This window comes from Catharus ustulatus, chromosome 9 (assembly GCF_009819885.2).
Source record: "Catharus ustulatus isolate bCatUst1 chromosome 9, bCatUst1.pri.v2, whole genome shotgun sequence".
NCBI lineage: Eukaryota > Metazoa > Chordata > Aves > Passeriformes > Turdidae > Catharus > Catharus ustulatus.
This window is the reverse complement of record NC_046229.1, coordinates 23,958,860-23,984,848: the sequence shown is the minus strand read 5'-3', so window position 1 is coordinate 23,984,848 and position 25,989 is coordinate 23,958,860. Positions and strand designations below refer to the sequence as shown.

The 25,989-nt window shown below is 43.0% G+C and overlaps 1 protein-coding gene across 1 annotated transcript in view; it reads right to left on the bottom strand.

Moving 5' to 3' along the window:
• Positions 1-2,368, bottom strand: part of DENND1B (DENN domain containing 1B) — a 149,356-nt gene extending 146,988 nt beyond the window's left edge. Inside the window, exon 1 of the mRNA XM_033067460.1 lies at positions 2,298-2,368. Coding sequence (XP_032923351.1) covers positions 2,298-2,314 — 17 coding nt within the window. The 5' untranslated portion in view covers positions 2,315-2,368. The remainder of the gene's footprint in view (positions 1-2,297) is intronic.
• Positions 2,369-25,989: the final 23,621 nt, after the last annotated feature.

Here is a 25,989-nt window from a genome sequence, read left to right as displayed (position 1 = left end):
TGGCTTCCTCTTTCACCAGGTATTGATCACCAGCTGGGACTCCAGAGGCTCAGGCGTGATTCACTGTGAGAGCCAACAGAGTGCACTGCCTAGTGCACAAGCCCGAGCTAGCCAGCAGGAGAGGGCTAAAGCACGGACACAAGCCCGAGCTAGCCAGCCCTATCTGCAGTAGCCATCCAGGGCAGCTGCGGGTGATGGCCGGCGCCTCTTCCACCTGACGGTAATAACAAACTGCATGTGCCAACAGCAATTAACACCCAACCTAATCCCAAACTACATATTCATTGAAACAGGTCTAAATGCCATTACCAGCCCTCTCTGCCTACCAAGCACACTGCTATTTATATTAAAAACAAGCGGTATAACCGCACCCATATCAATTATCTGTTTAACCACATAAAAGGCACACACTTGAACTCCTGTCTTGTGTAACACTCCCACTGAAGTCAGCTGGAGATTTAGGCACGGAAAAGAAAAAACCAAGACTTGGTTCCAGGTTTCCAGAATGCTTCACATAAAGCATACAGCAAACTAACACACTGTTGTTTCTTTAAATAAAATTTTGAATGAAATCCAAAGGCTGAGCTGGGGAAAAACTCAGCTGTCACAAATTAATTGATTCAGTACATGCTTTCACTGACCTCAGCACCATCATCGAGATATGCAATTATAGTCTAATTCAGATTATGAAGACATAACCTGCCCATATCACACTCCTTCCTCAGATTTTAAAGAAATTTGTTGGGGAAATCCTGTATCTACTGATCCTGTGTATAGGAGATGAAATTCTGGTTCTGAGTTACAACAGCCTAAATCCAGGACATTGGAGATTTACTCTGGTGTTAAACTGTACATCGTTCCTCCGGCTGGTGAGCAGGTTCAGAATGAAACTGATAGGACTGTGCTTGGTTGAGTCACCTAGAAAACTGAACCAGAAAAATCCTTCATTTAAAAGAAATGACATCTCCCCATGACACTGCTCTAGCTTAGGCCTTGGGTTTATCCTCTCAGGTTGGGGTTTTATTGTGAATCAGTTCGTGTTACACTCACCAAACGAGTGCTTCCAACTCAACTCCTGGCAGAATTACACTCATGACAAAAAGTTCTTTGAAGTAATACTGCCTTCTGTCTTTCACTGTAGTACTCTAAAACCGCTTTCGCGGGAAAATGCTTCTAAGTTTACTCTTCACATCCCACTACGCTTAGAAGTGTCAAAAATGTGTCAAACTAATCTGAGAATCGTGAGCCCGTCTCTCATCTCTGGTTTCCGTGCCAGCTCGGCGGTGCCAGCCTGCTCAGCACGTGTGGACACGGAGCTGTTTGTCAGCCGCCTGAAACCCGCGTGGAACATCTTGTCACTCTCAATGTCACCAGAGCCGCAGGGCAGCCTGGACAGCAGAGCTCCCAAACACCCAAAGAACCTTCTGCACCTGCCATGCCGCAGTGGCAGAAGGGTGGGCTGCAACCACCACGGCCATAAGCTAGAACACAAGGAGTTCCACCTGAACTGTTTTACCCTGAGGGTGGCAGAGCACTGAACAGGCTGCCCAAAGAAGGCAGGTCGTGGAGTCTCCTGGAGACGTTCCAAACCCACCTGAAAGTGTTCCTGCTCTACCTGACCCTGCCTTGGCAAGGCGAGTGGACGGGACGATCTGCAGAGCTCCCTCCCAGCCCTGACAATTCTGTGACCTCCGAAAGGGAAGGATGTCTGTAACAGCCTCGGCCCGCGGCGGGCAGGGGCACTGCGGGCAGCTCCGCTGGGCCCGGCCTCGGCACCGCGCTGCCTGCCCCGCACGGCCCCGTTCACCGGGCACGGCCCCGTTCACCGGGCACGGCCCGGCCGGCGCCGGGGCCTCTGCCCGCCCGGCCCGGCGGCTGCCGAGCGCGTCCCCCGCGCCGCTGCGGACGGGCGATGCCGGGGCCGCCGCGGGGCCGGGAGGCGGCGTGGGGCGGGGGAGCGGCCGGCGGGGCTGCGGCCGCCTCCTCCTTCTCCTGCCGCCGCCGCGGGCCGGGTCGGGGGGCGCCGCCGCTCCCCCCGCGCCGCGGGTCCCGCCTCGCCCCGGCTCCGGCCCCGCCGCCTCCCGCCCGCCCTTCCCGCTGTCACTCAGCGGCCGCGGCGGACGCGCCCGGCCCCTCGCACGCTCCCGCCGGGTGGGCTCCCCCTCCTGCCGTCCCCGCCTGCCGCACGGCGGACCGGGGCTGCCGCGGGGCCTGCTCGCCGCCTGCCCGCCGCGGGGGCTCGGCTCGGCCCGCCGCGCCCCGCAGCCCCGCCGCGGCCCCGCGCACCCAGCACTCACTTGAACCTGCTGTCCATGGTCACATCGCGGGCCCCCGGCGGCGGCCCCGGCGCCCCCAGGGACAAGCGCCCCGCCCGGCAGGGGCGAAGGGGCAGCGCCGAGCGCGGGGCGGCGGGGGCGGCTCAGCGCCGCGGCGGGCGGCGGCCCATGGCTGCTCCGCTCCGCTCCCCCGGCTCGGGCCGCGACTGCGGCGGAGCGGCGGCACCGCCTCCTCCCCCGTCTCTCAGTTCCTGTTGCAGCCGCTCCGGCACCTTCTGGGAACCAGGAAGCTCGGCGGCGGCCCGGGAGCCGCGGGGCCGGTGTCACCTGGGGGCGGGCGGGCCGTGCTCTCCGCGGCAGGTGCGGGCCCGGCGGGCGGGCAGGGCCGGGCAGCGCCGGCACCGGCATGGGGCCCCTCACGGGCACCTTCACCCGCTGCACCGCGGCCCGGAGCGTGGGTCCGGCTCCTGGGTGCGCTCACACATCGCAGCAGCCCTTGCACCTTCTGTAAGCACAGCAGCAAAGCGGAGCTTTTCCTACTAAAGGTCATAAATGTTACTTTAACCTGCGGTAATCTGCTTAGGTTTTGTTTTTATCGAGTGCTAAACAAACACTATCCCAAAGTGCTGAAGAGCTGGTGCAGCGGGGGACGGCTGGAGCGAACGAACCCACCGTCCTGTAAACACACATGAAAAGCTTTCAGTGTTCGAGTGCTTCCCTCGAGTTTGGAAGGGAAATAAAAATAACACCGTCCTTGAGAGGCTTCCAAGTCTCATTCATCTGAGAGGCCAAATTCCCACCTACACCAAGTTTCCCTCACCAACATAGTAACACTGCAATGAAAAAGTGTATAAAATAGATTCTGTGGTACTGGGCCAAAGAAAAAACGTCATTCTTTTCACTCTTCCTCCAGAAACTAATCATCGTATCAACAGTTGAAAAGATGAAAAAATTCAAGCCAATTATATATTAAACACATAAAACAGCATTAGTGCATTTCTGGGGCTGAAAAATCAAATATTCAAAAGTCAGGAAATTACAAAAACTGACTTCTCCAAACCAATATTGTTTTGGCTTCACTGCACATCCTACACACCTCACAGGACATAGATTAACTAATAGCAAACCGTATAGATGTGCAACAAAAAGACCTGAATGTTGCAGTAGTAACCTTAGCTTGGGGATTTTCTTGGGTTTCAAGTACTTTCTTTCCCAGTTCACCTTCTGCGGTAATTTTTGGCTGTGTTTTAGCAGCCAGTATTTGCAGCTCCCACTGAAGTAAATTAAATTGCTTAGGGTTTTGTATCCTTAACATGTAACCACGCACTTCATGAAGCTCAGGGGTTTCTTTGAAAAAAGAAATGTTAAATGCAAATTTTTGTATACTGTGAGAGGCCCTCATAGCAGGCAGTGGCAATTCATCCACTGTTAAATTGAACTTCCCTGGAGGGATCAGCGTGGGCTAAAGAAGCAGGAGAGAAGGGAGCAATGCCCATGTCTGCTCTGGCAAGGGGATGGGAAGAGCAAGGCATGCAGCACCCGGAGATGTTACAGAACCAAAGGTCTCCTGCAGTACCGGGTAAAGCTGGGCTCAGGAGAAGAAGCACCCAGGGAAGGGTATGGGGCACAACCACAGTCATGTCTGTACCTCTATCTTTCTGCCTCCATCTCTGCCCCCAGACCTACTGTAAAGCACACAGAATTTGAGTCTCTTCTCCAAAAAAAAAAAAAAGCTAATACTTTAACACGATTGAATCTGGATCAGATGATTGTCCAAACACCAAGACATTATACTTTTGAAAAATTTCCATTTGAAGTGTACAAGAAAGAAAAAAAAACCAAAAAAACCCAAAAGAAAACCCACAAAAAACCCCCAACACCCCAGGATTTCAGTAAATCTGTATTTTGAAATACAATAAATATTTTATAAGTCTAGTGTGCATTTATTTCCCCCCTCTCCTGAGCTGCTGATGCTTGCCACTTTTGCAGACAGAAGAGTAGTCTGGCGGCCTGTCAAGCTGATCTGCCATGCAATTCCAGCCACTCTTGGACTAGGGTTTGTCATGGCAGATGGGACCATTGGGTCCCTTAGATTTCATTTTATCATAATTGGAGAAAAAATAGGTAGGGTTTCCTTCCCAAAGTAAATACCTGCCTTGTCACTGGAGTAAATTGACTGCATGCAGTGACTAAACCTCACTTGCCTGAAGAGCAGGAAGAGTAGAGAAAGTTCAAGTTTAAAATAGAAGGCATATGAGAGAACACCCTGTTGAGATGAGGCTCACATCTCTCTGAGCTATTATTTCAGACTCTGTGAAAGCTTAAGCACACATCTTTGTCCAGGTTACACTTAGTTCATGTTTTCAAGACTGTTTTGCAATCACAACAGCTTTTAATGAAAGATGATGTTTTAGGAAAGGTGTTGGTGTTCAAAACCACCTCTGGCTGCTGCCTTGGTTTCAGCTTTTCCTTGGAAGAGGGCCAAGGAAGAAGGAAAAACTGAAAGCAAAATCACTTAGATATGCAGCAAATTGAGCATATTAGTATATTCTGAAGCTGTGAGTGTAGTTTACTTTTCTTTACTCTTTGGTTTTCCATCCCAAATTACAGCCATGAAACAACTGATTCTTGGACTTTTCAAAATCGGGTGATTTACATGTAATCCAGAAGACACAAAGCCTTTTTCTTTATGTTTTGCATAACATGAAAATGGCTGACCTCGACCTAAATTACATCTAAAAGATTAGCATAGAAGCTGATATAAAAGGATTTGCTGGAGGAGTGGGAGATGAACATTTGCTTTGTAGATAGGAGCAACTGAAAAACAAGGAACTTAGAGATGAAGATTCCTACTCAATCTTCCATTGTAGTTTACCAGTGGTGATATTCACTACTCATCTTTTTACCAGTCTAATAATGAGAAGGAGCTTTAAAACTGATATAGATACTTACACAATTCAGCTCTTACATACTGGCAGTAATAGAGGTCTCATGTAAATTGAATTGGACCTACAAGCCTTAATTTTCTCTCAGATTTAGTTATGCTTTGGAGTAAGAGGCCGAATGAAAGAATATTCAAAAGTCTACTTCATCTGAATCAGATAAGAGGAGAAAGGAAGTGCAATCAGGGCAGCTCCATCTCAAGGATTATGGAATGACCTACCTTGGAAGGAACCTTAAAGCTCACCTAGTTTCAAGCCCCCTACCTTGGGCAAGGGCATCTTCCCCTAGACCAGGTTGCTCACAGCCCCATCCAACCTGACCTTGAACACTTCCAGGGATGGGGCATGCTGGGCTTCTCTGGTAAACCTGTGCCAGGGCCTCACCACCCTCAGAGCAAATAATTTATTTGTAATCCATAATCTAAGCTTACTGTCATTCATTTTGAAGCCATTCCCCCTTGCCCTGTCACTACATGCTCTTGTAAAATGTCACTGTCTGTGGTTTTTGTAGGCTCCCTTCAGGTACTGGAAGGCTGCATTAGGTCACCCCAAAGCCTTCTCTTCTCCAGGCTGGATGAACCCAATTCTCAGCCTTTGTTCACAGGAGAGGTTCTCCATCCCTCTGATCAACTGGGTGGCCCCTTCTGGACTCCTGCAGCACCTTGCACTTGGCCTTACTAAACATCATGAGATTCCCAAACCTCATAAGATTTGTTATCAGCCAAAAAACGTCAGAGCACAGTTTCTAGTTTACAACCGAGCTCAATATGGACACAAGAGATGCAGATGAAAAACACCAAGCAAAATGCCAAAACAAGCATCACATCCTTTCTGTTAGCAATCTGCCATTCTCTGCCAAATCAAAACCATGTGGGTTTGGGTCTATAAAAGTGGTGCAGAGCAGGGTTAAGATCTCCAAAAGGGAGATGAGAAACAGACAAAAAATGGCCACACATCGTGTCACTTGGAAATGGTGGAGCAAGGAAGAGAAGTTCCTCAAGAAGTCAATTACTTTTTTTAAGTTTATACCACTATATTCACATACGTTGTGATTTTCTTTCAGCACAGAAGGCATAAAAGGGACAGAGGGAAGACAAAAGCACAAAACCTCTGAAGATAAAAATTATTCTGTTCAGTATTTAGCATGGGGGAATTTAAATCCTCCCAATGCAAACTGCAAGCACCCGTGCTTTGTGGAGAGATTCACAGGGAGCACAGGAAACAGAATTTACCCTACACACAAATACCACCCTATGAAATAACAGGGTTTAAGGATCATTGACTGAATCCAGTTCTGTACAGATCTAAATCTGCACCCCAAATAACTCCAGCAAGACTTTGAGAGGTAGAAAACACTAAGCTGAAGCATACATATTGTCACTTCAGGAATCTTTAGCATCACAGAATTCCTCACTAGCCAGGTATAATTCATTTAATAGTAAAGCATACTACTAATAAAGTGATCTTCCTCTTAAGTGCTGCTGAAACCCATAAAGGGAATTATGCTAACATTGTTAGCAGAGCTGCTGAAAGAAATGTTTTCCCCTGAGAACCCCAATGGGTTTGTCAAAATCAAAAACGATGGAGTTTCTCACTCTATGGCCATAATAAATATTTTTTAGAATACTTTGATATGATACCTTGTACCAAGAATTACTTCTTCACTCACCCCTGAGTGTACTTGGGTCTGTTTTAATCCTTGTTCCTTCGATAAATTACAGTAGGTTTATGTTATCTCAGCAGCTATCGGTACATCTCCTAACAACATAATCACCTTGTCACACCTCACAGACTTGAAAAGCATCTCTTACAATGAGAGATTGCTCTCAGCCCCATTTTAATGGGGTTGGAGGTTTGGGGGTTTTATCACCTTGTTTGCATCTTACACACACCCATCCCAAATTGTAAATGAGTGACTATGTCGTCTCCCCAATGCAAAGTTTTCCAAACTACCAAATTCACAAATATCAATTTCCCCATTAAACTTCTTAGCCATAATACTGTCATGAGACAATACTTACATACAAAATACTGTACTTAGAAAAAAACACCACATACCTACATTATGTGATTTCATCATTCAGTTTCTTTAGGAACTCTCTCTCAAGATTTGAAATAGGTCACTTTCAAGAAGCCTGTTTATTAACTAAATACATATATAGAGAATATACGTGGCTACAAGTATTCCACATTTTTGTTGACTCCTTGCGTGATCATACAAACATCTTTTTTAGCCTTTCAATGTTTTTTACTCAAAAAGGGACTTCAAGTTTTCCTGCTTAGGGACAGATGATGGTTTAAGGTGGACATGACCACAAGTGACCCTCACCATGGCTGGGTAAGGACTTTCATGTGATGTGTGTGGTACATTGTCATTAAGGCTCAGGGATGCTGCATTCCACCAGCTGTCACTGTCCTTGCAGCCAGGCTGTGTGCAAAGGCTAATCTGCACAAACTCACACACCCAGGTAAACACACTCATTAATTAATCACTGGACTCCTGGGCAGAGATCATTGCTTGGATGGAAATGAGGATTCCCTGGCTTTCTAATCAATGTGCCCTCCCAACAAGACTGAGAGAGCAGGTCTTCATAATCAGGTCAGCTGTAATTACAAGTTTAACAAAGGAGACAGGGGAACTTTTATGAACATAACTACAGAGAGATAAGACATTCAAAAAATTAAATGTTTATGTTACAGCTGTATTAGCTCAGCATTTGGTTTACTGGCAGTATTTGCAAATGTCTGCAGTCTGATCCATAACACACCTTTCGTTTGTTAGCTAGATCTGCATCATAGTCTACAGAAGATGTGAAATATGCATTTAGTAAATATTTACAAGCCTTTATAAAGTTTAACCATACATTTGTTTTACCTATGCAATCTGGATGCTTTATCAGTTGTTTAAATGCAAATTAATTTAGAAATTAAACAAAAGTAATATTTCTATGCATGTTAACTTGAATTCATATACAATTTAGAAAATTTGGGTGGACTTCTAATTTATTCAGACATGACAGCTGGCAGAATCTAACAGTAGAATAAGCCACCTTTCAGGTCTGCTGCCCAAATCCAGCCTTCAGCCAGCAAATACCAAGTGCTTTGCAGTGGATGCTGATTATTCATAGGAGTGTTTGAAAACAAGGGGTGGTCTTTGCCCAGTTCCAGTTTAGATGCGAGTCAGACACCTTGCAGCCGGCCTCCCTGTTAGGAACTTCAAAGAAATGAAAGACAGAAAAAAGAAAAAAGCTGTTCTTTCCTTTGCATAGAAAAAAAAAATCCGAGAGTTTCAAGAAACATTTATGACAATATTAAGGGAATATACCCAATTCTTTCCCACACTTAGTGACTATTGTGGAGATTTTTTCAGCTCAGCAGACAATTTACTTAAGGAATAATTTTTAGTGAAGCAGCAGGGTCAGGTGGCATCTTTCAATATGCATGGATTCAGGAGAAGGAAATCACTCATTCAAGTCATTTGCAAGTAAAAGTTCCTCACCAGATTGAATGCTTTCTTGCTGAATAAATTCGGTTCTCTTTAGGCAAGGATACACTCCTCATACTTCTCAAATGTATATTTTAAATGCTGCAGGTTGCAGGCTACCTGATCAATCTGGTACTCATTAAAACTACAATGAGCTTTTTTAAAAAGTTGTATTCAAAGCAGTATTTTTGATTCTTGTTATCAGACAAAAATTTCCTACTCTTGTAATCTTCTGAATGTGGACTTATTGTGGTAAGGCCAAATATACATAAAATTAGGAACTGAACTTTATTAAAATGAAGATGTTAAAAGTTTCTAAGCTGCTTTAGAAACTGTCTGCTGTGTCTACCAAAAAAATTCAAGCAGTTAATCAAGGAATCCTAAATACTAAAAGAACAGGTTCCAGCTATTTACTTGCCATGGATTAAGGCCCTATTCATGCACTAGCATACATATAAAAGAGTATATACTGACAAATATTTTGTATGATAATTATTTCTAAAAAGCCAGTCTCTGAGCTCTACAAACAGCATATAATTTACAAATAGCCAAAAGAGATGGTGCATTTTTATATTTATGTGCATAAAAAATTAAAAATTACTGTATGATTTCCTCTATCAAAAGATCTTGTAGAATATCCCTAACCCTCTTCTAATGTTGTGGCTGACATAATGGGGAGGCCCCAGTGCCAGGTTCTTTGGCCAGCAATTTGTCCTCATGTTTTGTTGAGGCTGCTTTGCTCCTAATTCATTCTAGAAGGTAATTCAGTAATGCCAACCTTTCTTCTTAGGAATAAGTAAAGTCCCTCTAACAAATTTTATTGATTTTTTTTTTCCTGTAAAGGAAAAGTTATAGCCCTGTGTAGTGTATGAATCCTGATTAGGTTTATGGCAGGTATTTAAGGAAGACTTCCTACACTGCTGTTTGTTTTAGCACTTTCTTATGCAACTGGATCACAGGTCAATCACTGAAATCACTGAACTATCAAATACACGTTCTGCAGGTTTCTTCATTCAGAGGTGTAAGGACAACAGACCCAGTTGCCATTTTGTGCTAAGAAGTTACAGATACTTCAGGAAGATGGGTTAAGGTCCCTATATGAATTTGCCGCTTTTGACTCACCACTGCATCAGATACCAAAGACACAAGTGGATGGTAAGGGTCTAAGCACAACAGATGGGAGTGTAATCCCAGTAATTAACTAATACAATAAACTTCCATATTTATTAGTATGCTTACTGAAGAATTTGAGTTTAATAGCTAGGTAAAACGAGCTCAGAAGAAGCAAGTGACATCTCCAGAAAGGCAAGGCCAGTGGGCTGTCCTAAAGGACAGTACAGCCCTGCTGCATTAGCACAGCTGATGGCTTTATTTACTGGGGTTAGTCCTGCTGCCTGCCCTAACCACTGGAGCTGTACACTCAGTTTTAGAGGAGAAGGGTGGGAGGAACACCACACTGTTTGAGAGGTTGTGCCTGAGAGAGTTCAGAAAGATGACAACAGCAAGCCTGTGGAGCCACCTGCTTTATTTCAGGGCTTTGCTCCTCAGTGATGGTGAAGGGAACAGGGCTTGTAGTAGTTCTCAAACATTGCGGTACTCCTGCCACAGAATCAAGCCAGTTTGTTGTCAGAGTCCCAGGCAAACACAAAAATTAAATCATATTGATATGACTTATTTTGCACAGAATTTTCCATCTGTTGCTCTTCTCACCAGTTCCATTAGACAGTCGTATTGTTTCATGCTTTATTATTAACAGATGTTGGAGCAGAATGATATGTACGTGTTCCTGAGAATTAGAAATGTTGCTAAGTACAGGTCTCTATCCTCAGACTTGCATTTTAACACCACACTGAAACACCTTGTTGCCCTGTGAAATTCTACATGTGGGATGCTCCCCTCCCCTCTGGTTCCTGCTCAGGCTGCCTGGGGCTCTGTGCAGGTTGGTGTGGAGCATCTCCAAGGGTGGGGGATACTGCAGCCTCCCTGGGCATCCTGCTCACTCCAGTGTTCGACCACCCTCTCAGCAAAACAGAAAATCACTGCATCACATCAAAATTTCTCATGTTTCAACACATCTGTACTGCCTCTGTCCACCTCTGGGAAAACTTGGGCTCCATCTTCTCCTCACCCCCCTCAGTAGCTACATACACCAGGGGGGTTCTCCCTGAATCATCTCTCCTTAGGGCTGAACAAGCGCAGCTCTCTCAGCAGCTCCCCCCTCTCAGAAACTCCAGCCACACAATATCTTGGCAGCCCTCCACTAGCCCTGCATTAGTGTTCCATTTGCTTGGGATGTGGAGCCCAAAATGGGGCAGAGTAAACAAACACAGGGACTAATGCCTCCCCTTCAGAGGCTGCCTGGCCTTTTGCTCCCAGAGCCTGGAGTGCTGTCAGCCTGCTTTTGCTACAAGAGCATGTTGCTGACTCACACTCAGCTCCTTGTCCACCAGATCCCCCAGGTTTCATTCTGCAGTACTGATTTCTGCACAGCAAATCCCCAGCCTGTAGTGCATCAGGGCCCTGATTCAACTCCCCCTGCCAGGATTTTAGTTGGTTCAGAGTTTATGTGACTGAGTTCAAGGTCAGCCTTTTTGCTGATCTGAGCTATTTGTTGGGAATAAAGCTAGAGACAACCTCAGCAAGGCCTGCCTGCCTCTCCATCCCTTGGGAGCTGCTTTCAAGCTGAGGCTCTTGCACTTGGCCTCTGCCTGAGCAACACTGCAGCTGTGCTGCAGCTGTGTCAGTGCCCAGTCTCTACCTCCCTGATCCTGACCTGTTGGCTCGATTTCCTGCCTTGACCTTGAACCTGCCTCATCACAACAGACTTGTTGTGTGGTCACAGGACCCAGGCTGACACCGGCCACTCTTCCCAGGCATATAAGCTCAAGAAGGCCCTTTATGCCTTTTACACCATCTGCTAATTTCAACTCAGCTTGAGCTTTGATATCTGCAGTTCTTTCTCTGCATGCTCAAGAAGGGTCTCTGAATACCTTCTGTGTGCTCCTTATGTGCATCTGAGCTGGGTCAGGAATCCCTTCTCCACCCATGCTTGCCCTCTGTCACTCTTGTTTTACTTTCCATTTATTGCAATAGGCTACTCTTATGCCCTAGAGAGGTTTGTCCTTGAAGACCGACTCGCTCTCCTGGGCCCCTTATTCCTCCAAGTCTGTCTTACATGGGGATTTGCCAAGTCTCACAGTCACTGCTGCCAAGGCTGCTCTTGACCTTCACCCTTTCAACCAGTTCTTCCTTCTTTGTGTGTAATGGGTCCAGCAATCAGTTCAGCCACCACCTTCTACAACAAAACGTCCTCAGTATGCTTCATAAACCTCCTGGGTTAGTTGTGTATGATCCTGTCACCATTCTAGTGGACAGGGCATTTGGAATTCTCTATGAATGCCATCAAGCATTCAAAACAGGGCTAAACAAAAATTCATCTTCATGCTCACAAGATGTTTAGACTCCAAATATCCCTGCAAACACATGTGATACCAAAGAGAAACCTCATCATGCACACCACAGCCTGAGTGTGAAATGCAGCTCAGAGCTGTGGTGAACTGCAGTCAGCCAATGTGGATGGACACAATGGGACTGAGCCTAAGATCCCAAAACGCCAAACAAGAGGGAATTCCCTTAATTCTGAATTTAGAGTTGACCCTTATCACCACCACTTCTTGAAGTGGTTAATCTCAGCATGTTTCTATCCAAACAGCATCAGAAGCAGCACATAAGATCTGATGGACTACATTGAAATAAAATTGTCTTGAAATCCTCATTTCCAAGGATCAATTTTTTATTTCTCTTATAATCTCCAGACAAAACAAAGCTAAAATACCTCATTCGAGGACCTTTTACACATTAAAATGTAATAAACTATAAACTAGTCCAAGGACATGTTCTTTCTGATCTACTAGCTCCTAAGTTTCTTTAATGGCAATTGTTAAATGTGTTTTGTATACCGGCTTCTATGCCAAAGCATCACTGAAGTGCATTTCAAAAAGCATTGTAGAAGCTGTTATCTGTCATCCATGGTTTGCTCATCACACCTAGTATTGCTTAATGACACTCAATTTATATAGATAAACAGGGTTAGGCGGTTCTACAGGCTATAAACCAGGCAATCTGAAATATGCCAAGTGAAAGCATTTCAAAGAGCATAAAGAACATTCCTGATACCAGCATTAACACTTACAAGTATATTCACTGCTGTCACAATCAACTGCAATTGTTTGTTCTACTTTTCCTGAAATATTCTGGACATTTTTTCCCCCTCACATAATGTATAGTAAACTTGGCAAGTTGGGAGACACGGGGAATAGTTTCACAGAACAATATGTCATTTTTCTTTTTCACAGAACATATGTCAGGCACCAGCAGACTCAGGAGATGTAATCCATATGAGAGTTCCTCTAATGTGTTACAAAATATAGCCAGAATCTTGCAAAAAGAGTTTTCTTTCTTCAGTGTATAAGCCTGGGATGACAATTAAGTATAATCAAGCACTCAGTACACAAAAAAAAAAATTTAAAAAAGACAGAGAGAAGAAAGAACTCCTCTCCACAGTACAACTACAGGGTATTTCCAGGCATTAGTTCAGTAATTAAAACTTGTTTTGAACTGAAGGACCTCCTTAAAAAGACTTCTAGTTTAGCCTGGAGACATAATATACTGTGATTCTGATATGATGCAACTTATTTTCACTTTTGTAATCTACAGACTGAATGAAAATCATGTACAGCACAGAGTGTGTTATCAATCTTCTCACATCATAGAGGTTGTTGTTATGATGGATACAGTAAGGGGTTCTTGAAATAGTCTAACTGCAGTGCCCATGCACTTACCCAAGTACTTGCAATTGCCTCTGCTTTTTTCCTGATGCTGCCTCTGTTAAATGTTATCACTGAAAAATTTAAATTTCCTCATCATGCGGTCATCAACTTGTAACAGCAGTAACCCAGAGAAGTAATAACATTCTGTGTTTTATTGCAAGATGATTTCTGGCCTGCCGAGGAAGTCAACCAATATTTTCAATAGATCCAGGTATTACCCATAACATAAATCATCTTTCATCACACACAGGGCAGAGGAACAGTCATCCACTGCCAGTAAAGATATTTGTCTTACCTATTTTGTTTTGGACTCATTCAGAATCAAGGAGAGTAACCTCACTGCACTTCTCAAACCAAACATTTGCAGGTTTCCACTCCCTGCAACAGAAGAATCAGCAAAAACCACCTTTAATGCAAGCAACAAACCAGCATCCCTCCAGTCCCTCTGCTGTATCCAGCTACAGAAGATCTGTATCACTCACAATAATTACTGAAGTATGGCAGTTCTGCTTTTATAGCTACTCTTTTGCTAAACTCATCCTGCACTTTAAAACCAAGCACTAAACCCAGGTGCATTGACTAGGGACAAGCAAAGGATCCCTGTTTCCTGGTGACTGTTCACAGTTATGCATCTAAGAGAAAGCATTTCAAGAACCAGACCATGAAAATGCCTGCCAACAGAGAATACTTTTCTTGATGGCATAAAATTGAAATCTACAATCTTCTCAGAGCTTTAGAAACAGTTATATTGAAAACATCTGTCCTGCAGCTGGAGTGCAAGGCAAATAGGATCCTAAACAACTGGGACAAGCACTGGTTGACCTGTGACCTGCAAGGTCACTGTGCTGCCTTGCTTCCTTGGCTGTCTTCCCCTCTATCACAGGGGATTTACCTCTGCAGAACCATAAAGGAGCTAACAGGTGCCTGACAAAGGGGCCTAAAGGATGAGTGCTAGTGGTGGGAAATTTCTTAAAGCCCTCTGACAAAAGAAGTTGCACTTTCTTGTTTCCATATGGAGCAGGATGTTTTCTGTGACAAGGAGCAGCAATGCTGTTTCCTACTTCTGCTTCAACAGAAGTAGAAAAATATCTTCAATGCATTGTGATTAATTTACCTTAAAAGCAGTTTTCTCTGTATTTAGCTCTGTAGATTTTACTGCCTATTCATCTGTGTCTATGAAGTAGTTACAATTTTTAAATTTTTTTCATGTCTATAAAGTCAATAAAGTACATTGAGAATGTTAATTAGCATTCTAGGTCTCAAAGAACACTTTAATATTCTGTGCAACCACTTTTGGGGTAAGAAGTTTATATTATTAAATGTTTTGGAAATCTCCAAATTTTCATGGCCAAAAAAGGAATCACGATCTGACTATATTCAGTTCCACCTTGTCTATACTATTTTCCCAAATATCACCAAAATAATTTTCTTTGGACTACTTTTTTCTTCCACATTGTTTTCAAGTTTCTTCTTTTTGCAGGGAGTTAATTTTCTTTGATTTCCAGCACTATTTCTGTTATTTCTGAGCAGCTCTGCTGCCACTTATTTATGAGCTCCATCATCTGTGCTTTTGCCATCAACTCTTTCCATGTTGGACTGAGGCACACATCATCCCTTGAGCACTGGGATAAAGTTGTGTTTTCCCATTAAAAGAACCAAGAAATCATTCAAGTTTTCAAAACCTTTCATTCACTAGTTCAAACTCAAATTTGAGAATAATTGATCTTGAAATGTCTGGCTGAACATACAGCCTGCCTGAAACAAGAGCAGGAGAGCTCCCTCTGTCCACTCCCATAGTTTGTGTGAATCCATGTGGATCCAGCAGGAGACTGATTCAGTGTGTCAGGGTAGGGGATGGAGGGAGACCTGCACATCCACCCAAACAGAAACACAGGCTCCTCTGCTGTGGCTGACAGCATTTTCCGGGAAGAGAGAGGAGTGTGACGATGTTAAACCAAACAAGAGAGGAGAACACAAAGATCTCTTTGTCAAGTTTCCAAGACACAGTTGCCTTCATCCTTTCTTGGTGTGCAGAATGCTTCCCCTGGCCTCCTAATGAAGCTGCCAAACACCGCCCCCTTAATATTTCATGCATCATTTCACTGCACAGACCTTGCTGTCCTCGGCCTTTGTCCCATATCAGTTTTTATCTGCTCTATCCTTACAGTCCTGGGGAGGAACTTCTCTTGAGGCTGCTGGTACAGAAAGCAGTGCTGCCTCTCACTGAATCCAGGAAAGTTTTACCCAGGGACTTCAGGTTATAAGAATGAATATGATCTTTTTCATGGGTGAGGCAGCCTGACCAGATTCTCTCAACAGGGAACTGCAGCCCACAGACAATCATTGCTGGTTTATTTTCCAAGTGTTAGCATTTAAAAAAAAATTTAAAAGTAAAAAAAAAAAAACAGAACCTGAGAGTTCAACTCATCAGCTTGGCAACCCCCTAATCAGCTGTTAGTATCAGAATTACAGAGAGCAATCCAAACCAAGAAGTTATACAAGTCCCACCGTTTCCGCCCGTCTCACCTTCCGGCACAGCCGTGTGCTCGCCATGCAGCAGCAGGAAGCGTTTTGGGCTGGCTCAGATGCACTTTGTCACCAAATGAGTCACTGTGGCCTTTGCCTGTCTCCTGGTACAAGTTGACACTGAGGGGGATTTTCAAAGTTTTTCCTTTACAAGTGTATGCAAAATTCAGCATTGTGTTGAAAATAAGTTTTGATTTTTCACAGCAGCCTCATGTATCTTAAAATCCACTTAAATCCAAAATGACAGACTGTAATTAAAGGCAGGGAAGAGACATGTTGAAGGAGACAGATAAGTTCCACATCATTCATACCAGCCCATCTTCACAAAAGTCAGGTAATTTTAGCCAGCTGATATTTTGGCCTTGCATTTTAAGCTTCCAATAAGAAATCAGGAAAACAATACTGAGAGCAATCAAGAGAGTTATAAAAAAGGATTTGAAATTATTTTAAGATTTTGTTTCTAGATTTTTGTATAAAACCCAAATGTTTACTAATGAGGTCAAGGCATGTGTCTATTCAGGAGCCATCTCAGTATCATTGAGGAATTTGGCAAAATTCTCAGATCAACTTTCTTTTGTAGCACTCCTTGCCAAAATGCTTTGTCATTTTCCAAGAAATGTATAGTTCTTGGATTCATTGTCCCAGCTGGTTTATTGATTCCATGGTTCTCCTTTCCAAATCACTGTTCCAGCTCATTGATAATTCTATCCAGTGCTGGTTACACAAAATGTTGTTGAAAGTCCTCTGTACTTTGAAAAGCCATGTGTTGACCAGTATTTTTAGTGAACAGATATACTCAGCCAAGATGACAATCTCCAAATTTTCTACTTCAGTGTTTTTTCCGCAGAAGGCAATGAGCTCTTTGCTGCAATAAGCTCTTCTGTTTTGCCCATACTTATGGCCACAATCCATGCTCTAAATCACTGTCTACATTATTTTAACATAAATCCTCTTTCAAATACCCTTCTAATTCAATGGCATGCTGTAAATCAAATACTCGCTATTATAACTGCCTTGAGACTCTACTAGAGCTCTTCAAATATACTCTTTAAAAGCACTGACTTTATGGCACGCTCCAGGGTAAATTTACAGTATGATACACAAAGACTTAGTCATGGATCAAATTCTGCATGCAGAGGAGCTTAATGGCTTTGTCTTCTCAAACACACAGGTGATCCACTTTAGAAATATATATAGTCCCACTGCAGTTAATAGAATTATGTGTATGCTTAACCTTAAGTATATGCATAAGTATTTCCAGGAATATTTCCAGTATTCCCAATTATCTAGATAACTACATGTTTAAAATCTTACCTTTATAATCTGGCATGTATTTTTCTCTTTCAAAGCATTTCATGTGCTTTGGTGATGACTGGCTGATTTTGTGGCTAGCAAAACTTGCCAAAAAAGAATTCACTAGCTCAGATCACCAAGAGATTGGCTACATTAACCATGCTTACTAAAGGCATTTCTAAGAACTGGACCTGGGTGACAGCAGTCTCACATGAACAGTCCCCAGGGTCAGGGTTTAATGTTATCTCAGTTTGCTGTTGCAGTTTAGGACACAGAGATACATTACAGGTTCGCAGTGCTTTCTTAAGCCAAATCAAGCATAGGCAAAGGCTACACTGCTGCTTTTCTTCCCTCCTTCCTCCTCAAAAACAAAAAAAAAAAAAGCACACTCCCCCCTTCCCCAAACCCTACAAGAAAATTCAAGCAAAAAACCCTCAATGTGACCTCCATCCTTCTCTTTTTGTACCCACTGACAGGAGAAGGATACTTTTGCCAGGCAGTCTTGGAGTGCTGCTTCTTTCTCTGCTTCATAGACATGCCTGAGGCTTTCAACCCTGTCTACCCAGCTGATTAGGAGGGATATCAGGCTGACAGCCACGATGATGAAGACCAGGAACAGCATGAATAATAGTCCTCATGGTTTGATATAAACTAATATATCAGATTACCTCTTTTCCAAGAGATTTCTACCGCTGCACAGCAAATTCACTTTGAAACTGCAGCTGGTCTCTGGGCACACAGTCACATGACAAGCCAAGACAAGTCCTGAACAACTGTGGTGAGGAACAAACAGTCCACACTTCAAAACACAACTTTCTGATGATTTTGTCAGGAATAATGGGCTCTGTAAGAGACAGGACATATTGAAAAGGCTAAAAAAGTTAAACTGGCTAGTACGTCTATAGCAGTTTTGCTGTACAATAATCCAAGAGAAAATGTCTCAATGTACTTGCCTTCCAAAGGGGTCCCAAAGGAAGGGTCCAGATTGCAATTCATGTCTAGATTGTCTGAATTATGGAGATCCTCATCTGCCAAATTCAGCAGCCTGCAGAAATTAATCCTAACAAACCACCATTATGAGAAAGCTAAATGTGATTCTCTGTCTCCTGGGCAGAGAACTAAAACCTGGAAGATAAAATAACCTCTTGCATAGCACTGAGCTAGACTCGTGCAACCTCAGACCACAGCAATGACATTGCTGCCCCAGTATTTCACATCAAATACTATCTTGGTCAGTTGCTTATTTCTGAAAAACAGTTTCTTCCAGTTCAACAGATCTTAACAAACCCTCTCTCTACAATCTCCTAGTTGCTTACTGGGCTTTTTTAAAAAAGCAGTAGAATAGTCATTGTAAAGTAGTTAACTTTAATTGTAAAGTGTAAGTAGTTAAAGTAGTCACATAAATATTAATTCATTTTAAGGGCACCTCAGGTGATAGAGGCTGGAGATCTGATGTGACCACTTGACTTGCAGAGTTGAGCTCCTGCACATGCATAACCACTCTGCACTCAGTGAGTCACTGCACATACACACAAGTACATAAAGTCCTGGAGCTGTGCAAAGCTGCTTTAACTGCTCAGTAGATCTAAACATCTAAGTTTACATGGAAAGCTTCAATGTAGTTGAAAATGGATGCCTACCCTTACTGTCTTGTGTCATACAAGATATTTGAACAGAAAAAAAGAAGCGAAACTTGCTAATGTTTGGCTGAAAACATTATACAGGCACTCAAAACCAAGGGAACCTCACCCTAATCCTAGTACAGGTACCTACAACTAGCATGAAGAAACAAAAAGCGTAAGAGACCTATTACAGGGTTTATTATTGATCAATGTTGTAATAAACTATAATGAGATCAGTAGTTAAAAACGTTAAACCTTTTCAAAATGTGGAAGAAGCATGAGAAGAGGTTTTGCTAAAATCACTTCCATAACCTACTGCTGAAACCCATTCGTATCAGGAAGTTGAATGCTAACAAGAATTCTATAATGAGCAATCATAGTTTTGCTCACATGAACCAGTGTTTCTTCTAATGATGTGAAAAAGTTATTCCTAAACATGGCAGCTGGCAGATCTCTTTATGAAATAATTATCAAACTAACAAGCAAGGTTATATTAGAATTTCAGAAATCATGCTATAAGAGAGTTGCATGTGTAAAATAAATTTGAACTAAGTTATCATAAGTTGCTTATGTTTAGTTAAATGGGAAAAGAAACAAATGTTCATCTCCATGATTTTTATTTCATAAGACCAAATTTTAAGGAAGAGAAACTAAATTTTAAAAATTCCTGAAATCATCCAGGATATTAACACTAGACCCTTGGAATATTCTTAAACAAAATTTGCTTAATCTATCTGGAATTGTTAAGTGAGGAAGATGGTAGGGGAAGGACTTCAGAAGTAGCCACAGGATAACCAGTTCCAAGGGCATTTTAGGAGTAAGAACAGAAGCTGATACAAACTGGTGAAGCCAACACAGAACAGAGGAAACAAGAGATTCTCATGCCAGATGAGATTTCTGGTAGAAAGAGGCAAGTGGTTCATCTTGCTTAGGAAAACCAAGGCTGGGAGGGAAGCTGATCCAATTTCCCAACTATACTTGAAGCTGCTGCTACCAAAAGTTTTTAGCTTAAGTTATAATAGCAGCAGCTCAAGGAACTGGGCTAAGAACAGTAGTCTTCATGGAGACTTAAAGAGGAAATAAGATTTCTTTTCAGAGAAGTGAATTATGAAAGGATAATGACAGCACAGCTTCTTAGGAGAGGGTAAAAAACATCAACTGAAAAGGTCACTCCAAACCTACAGCCTGTGCGCCTATCTTTAGCCTAGAGCTTTGCCCTATTCTGAACACCCTAATAAGTAAATGAAATTTATTGTGCTTTATCAAGTTGTACAAGACATCTTCAGGGAAAACAATAACCAAGCTCTTCTGCATGTTTTTCTCAGAGTCAGGGACTGGAGCCATGGCATTTGGATGAAAAAATCTTTATTCTTGCCCAGTTTTCTTCTGTGGAGCCAAAGTGTCTGATTCTGCTGGCATCCAGTTCCAGTTCTGATTTCAGTCTTGTGAACCTGGTAACTCTGGACTGTGATCTTTTACACCACAAAATTTCTCACTGTCTTTGTAGCCAAGTTTATCATCATCATTTCTCACAATAAAGCAATGCTGCTGACTGTTTCAGATCATTTCTCACTGTAGTTTCTGGCCTTTCTATTCTGAAGTTCACAGAACTGACATGTAAACTGGTTTTCTCCTTTACTGCTCTCTTTCCCCAGTTGTACAAAATTACTCTAAAGATCACATCATCTGTTTCAGTCGTCTTTGCTTTTGGCAAGTGATGCTTCAATATCCATTTCCTGATCCTATTCCTAAACGATCATAAATAGAAAAACGTGAATATAAATATGCCAGCATGAAGTCAATGCCAAATGACTCCTATGTCCCCAATGTCCTATATAATACCAATATAATCTACATTTCAAATCCTGCAAAAGGTTTTTGCATTTGCATTGTCACCACCATCTCCCCGAAGCTGAAACTAGAGTGCCTTTGGTTCTGTAGCACTCCAGCCCATCCAGCAGGAAGAGTGCAGCTTTAGATTTTTAAACACAAAAAAACAGAAGGACCATATTTTCTACATGGCCTCAAGCTGCAACACAGGCAAACCTAAACTTCACCTGGGTAAGCATGACTTATCTCATGGTCTAACAGGAAATTAAGGGACAAGCTCTCTTCTGATTTTGGGAAAAGAAGTGCTGATTGGCAAGGTTTATAATTATTAATCGAGAGATGCAGACTTCTGCAACATTCAGTAACTACATGCTCTTAATATTTCTCATTAATTCTCTTAATTTCTCTTGAGCTTGCACTTTTAAAGTGTGCCTGGCTGAGAGAGCACCTTCTTTTGTTATGGGCCAGGGAAAACAGATTGCAGCATTTACTGTCTCCTAAGTTCAAAGGGGAAGGTAGAAGGGGAAACATCGACCTAGTGTATGGAGCTTGATATTATTCTAAGCTCCAGAAAACAAGATAAAAACCTGCACCAGCAAATTGCTTTTAAGTCATAAGGGTTGAAGGAGACCCCTAGTTTCTATGGTAAAAGACTTTAATGGCATTCAGCACAATTTTTCCACTGATTTTAATGATGCCAAAATTTCATCTTTCATTCTCAAGGATTTTCATTACACCAACACCTATTATAGCCCACAATCCTTATGGGCTGCTTCAGTAAGGAGACCCACCTTGTTCTGAAAAAGGGTGATTTTTGATGAGTCTTTATATATTCTCTGTGGCCCAACCAGTTTGTGCTGGCACCCACACACTGGTCAGACAACACAGTGCCAAGGGACAGGGAAATTACACCTTTCTAGTAGTAAATGAACATACTCATCTGGAAGAGCCTTTAAAAAGCTCCCTGAGGTAGTTTTCTGCCAATTCAGTGCTCTGAACAAGCCCCACAGATGGTGAGGCAATTTCCAGAGCTGGCAGAAGAGGAAGAGCAGGATCACCTCTGGCCAGTGGCCACTCCAGCAACTCCACCTCTGAGGTGAGGGAGAGTTTTCCAGAGGAGCTAGAAGGGACTAACTCAGCTACTGAGACCTGCAGGCTCAAGAGGAATGGCCCAGGAGATGAAGATTTCTTTAGAAAACATGTAAATTATAACTTTCTGATGCAACAGTTGAACTTCTGTTTCAGGAGCACCTCATTTTGTGTTTTACTAAACTGGCTATTTTAGGGATTAAGAGTCCATTTGGCACACTTACTTTGAGGAGGTGCTGCAGCCTTCATTCTCACGTCAGTGTTCTCAGACCTTTGCTTCCACCACAGACACTGAATTAGCTGCCCAAGCACGATGTGCAAGCACAGGGACAGCATATGCTTGCAAGCAAACAGGAACACCCTAAGGAGAAGGACCAGGCACTGGCACAAACATTCCCTTTCAGACCTGCCCTGGGTCACTGCAGTCTCCCCCAGGCCACACATGGCTTTCCAGAAGCATCAGCCCCTCAGTCAATGAAGAGGCCATTTGTTCCCAGTACCAGAGCTGCTACAGCCCTCACTGGTGCTCAGGGGAGGCACTGAGCAGATGCTGCTTGGTGGCCTGGGTTCTGGTATTGCTTGCTGCAGCTGCTCTGTTCTGCACATATTGAATACATTCAAATCTGTGCTCACATCCTGCCCAGCACACTAATGCCAGAACAAGAAATGTATTGAAGTGAACAGTGCAGAAGTTAAGTCTGAAAGAAAGGTGGCCCCATTTCCTCCATCACAGAAGCCAGCTCCAGATGCATTTTTCCCACTCACCTGAGCCAGAGGCAGCCCTTATGACCAGAGCTACCACCACTGAGGTTTTGTACTCCCAGTGCTTTCAGAAGCAATACAGCTCCAGCAGTTGCCTCCCTAACATGTAACTCTTGGGGAGAAAAACTCTTCTTCCCCTCACTAACGTGAGTTTGATGTGAGGCCACCTTACAGCCCAGCACCAGGATCCTATTTCTGGCCCTGAGGTACGTTCACTTGATTTGGCATCCCTTCACCTATACTGAAACCAAACATGTGCTAATGCAACAAGCTGACCACAGCTCTGCTGCTCTGCACAGGCCACAATTACTTGTACTGAGGCTCACATCAGCATCCTGAGTCTGGACTAAAGCACAAGGAAGAGCCCAGTCCCAGCTACCAGGGTGGATACCGTGGACCCACACCAGGTTCAGTTCAATCCCCAGCACAGAGCAATCCATACTTTCCAAATGAAGAAGGACAAGCAGATAACATAGCAAGGCAGAAAATAACTGTTCCATGAGAGGCTTTGAAGTTCCCCCATTTCTTTTTGTTCCACTGCAGAAATGTCACAGTTTGTTTCCTGCATCCCGGATGACTGACCAAGCAGCTCAGGATCACAGAGCTACCCTGAGGGCACTTTCTGGATTGTCACCAGGTACCAGAACACTGTCATGTCAGGCTGCCTGTGACTTTAGATCCCTGGCTCTTGAATACAAGTGTTAGACTAATCTCCCACTTGTGTTTACTGAGACTGTTGACAAAGGGCACTCAATGCCCTTTTATTTGCATGGTAAACAAAAGTGGTCCTGTAAAGTGATATTTTTAACTTGTAAAATGAGATTTTTCAGAAGTACTCTGTGGCTGAGTTGCTCATTTTAATAGGACTTTCCATGTAAATTTTTGAGGCAAGCTTTAGGTTTTCATTCAATTTTCTAATCGGGGTCTGATTACACCAACAGGCTGTACAGCCATTTTCCCCCAGCTCTGCTGCTCAAAGTTGCCTGTGGTATAATGCAGCTGCTCCTTCTGGAATTGAGCTTGCATGAAAAAGTACTGTAAGAAACCCCACTCCTTCACTTGGGGAGTATTACTTTATGGGTTTCTTAAAGTTTTCTGCTAAAAATCTTTGTCATGAGAGTGACTATAAAGTTCAGTTTCCAAAATTCTAGTAGTCTGTCAAGTATTAAAATTGCATTTTAAGAATCCTGCAACTATTACTTTTTAATGATACAATACTTTTTTTTTAATGCTTCAAGGTTGTTGCTATGGAGTACCTAGATCACCTGCAGCTATAGGAATAAGCATCCTCTAATGTATAATGAATGCTGAGGCTCTACTTACTTTTGCCCAGAGCTTGTTTTGCCTTAAAATGTTGGGGGTTGTTTTGGGGTTGATTGTTTCAGTAACATTTGTGGTAGTTTTAAAGGGCCTAAGTACAGTCCAAGGAGAATTCTAGTGGCAGTGTTTTACATTTTTCTATAGTGAATACCAAACTCTTTTGCATAGTTGATCTTCAATTCATCCAAGAGCAGTTTTAGCAGAAAAGTTATCATTTATAAGTTTATAGCTAGTATATAGCTGGTAGGCGGGATAATGCAGAAGTAGACTGATCTGCCCTTCCCCTGAGACACAGGAGAAATGAAAATGTTCCCTGTCCACTCCTAGCTTAGCTGGGATGCTAACAAGAAGCAGGGAACCCTATACACTGACAGGTCCCTGTTTCAAAGGAGCAGAACATTTAAGCTTTTATGAATAGTGCTGAGTGCCAAAGGTATTGGATAAACAGACATCATTTCCGTGCAGTTTTATGAATCATCCTGTAGTGTGGATTAATCCCAGATGGGATGGGAACATCACCTTTGAAATGAATCCTGCTGTCTGAGCCCTACTGACTTCTGCTGCCCAGAACCACCACAGCCCTTTAACACCGACAGAGAAAGTACAGCTCCCTGTTCTCTCCCACCTCCTGAGAGACAGCCTTCCTCCACCTGATACCTTAATGTCAGTTTAGATGGAAAAAAAAAAACAAAAAACTTGAGAACCCAGTGGTTCCAGGCCTACTGAACAGATTTTGACAGGCTTTTAGATATTTGAGAATACATTATTTCAATGGACAGATGGACAATGTAAGTACAGAGAGGTACAAGGCATTTGCTTTCTCAAGGCCCTTGCTTGCCTACACACACAGGTAATTGCTCAGCACTTCTAGAAGGCCCAGACAGGTGTGAGTGCTTTGAAACACTTCTTCCATTGAGAGAAGATTACCTCAGGCCAAGTTGTTGTTTCAGTTTTTTTGCAGCAGCAAAAGGTATCTTAGCTTTGATTATACTTGGGCTGTGTGCAATTCAACTCCTGAATTCCACCAGCCAAAATAGTCCAAACCCTGAAACACTCAGTTATTTCAAGTAGTTACTGCAGTCCTTTAAAGTTCCGTGTTTACTGGAGAAAGTAAACAGAGGTACAAGAAATGGAGCTCAGCTACTTGATTCACCTTTTCCAACAGTGGCAATGCTTCTGTGTGAACTTTAGTGAGGATTCAAGAAACCCAATACCTCCAAACACAGCACCACTACCTCAGCCCAAAGCAAACCAGAGCCAGGTAATTCTGTAGAACTAACTACTCTAGAAATCTCAAAGATCAGTGGCAGAATGGCTCACAAAGTCAATGGCATGAGGACTAAGACATGCTGTAAATAAGCATTGACTCCCAAAATGCAGGATCCTATTCACTTGTACATTCTTTAGACATGCAGGATCTCCTAGACAGCATCCTTAAAAGAAGTTGGAAAGTTAGCAGATGTAAGAGGGTCATCTTGTGGATGATCCCTCTGGCATTTTCTCCACATCTCACGTAAAGACAAAGTAGTATTTTTTGGAGCATCACTTGCAAATTCTCACACCCTGAATTTTGTGGTCTGGTTGCTAACAGAGGCATCTTTACAGAATACTATGCAGAAGAACCTGAGCTCTTTACAAAAAGCTGATCATCCTTTACAAAGTTCCAACTCCTGGCACACAGTTTTCAGAGAAAATCTGCACTTTTTTTTATTTCTCGCAAAGACTATGTGATTCATCAGTAGTCTAGATTGCATTTGTAAGATATTTGAGTTACCTGCTCAAGCCACAAGACCCTACTGCTGAAATAAAGGGCAAAAAGAGCACAAGAAAGCCATCCAAAATAGCCATTCCCTCATCCATGTCTGAGAAACATGGACTAAAATACTTTGATCCAAAGAACATATTTTTACTAAGATAATACAAAAGCCTAACCTTTTCTCCATTAGTTAGCGATATATTCTAATACACTTTTCATTCGTGCACAAATCAGACTAATTATTCCACTATGAAATAAAA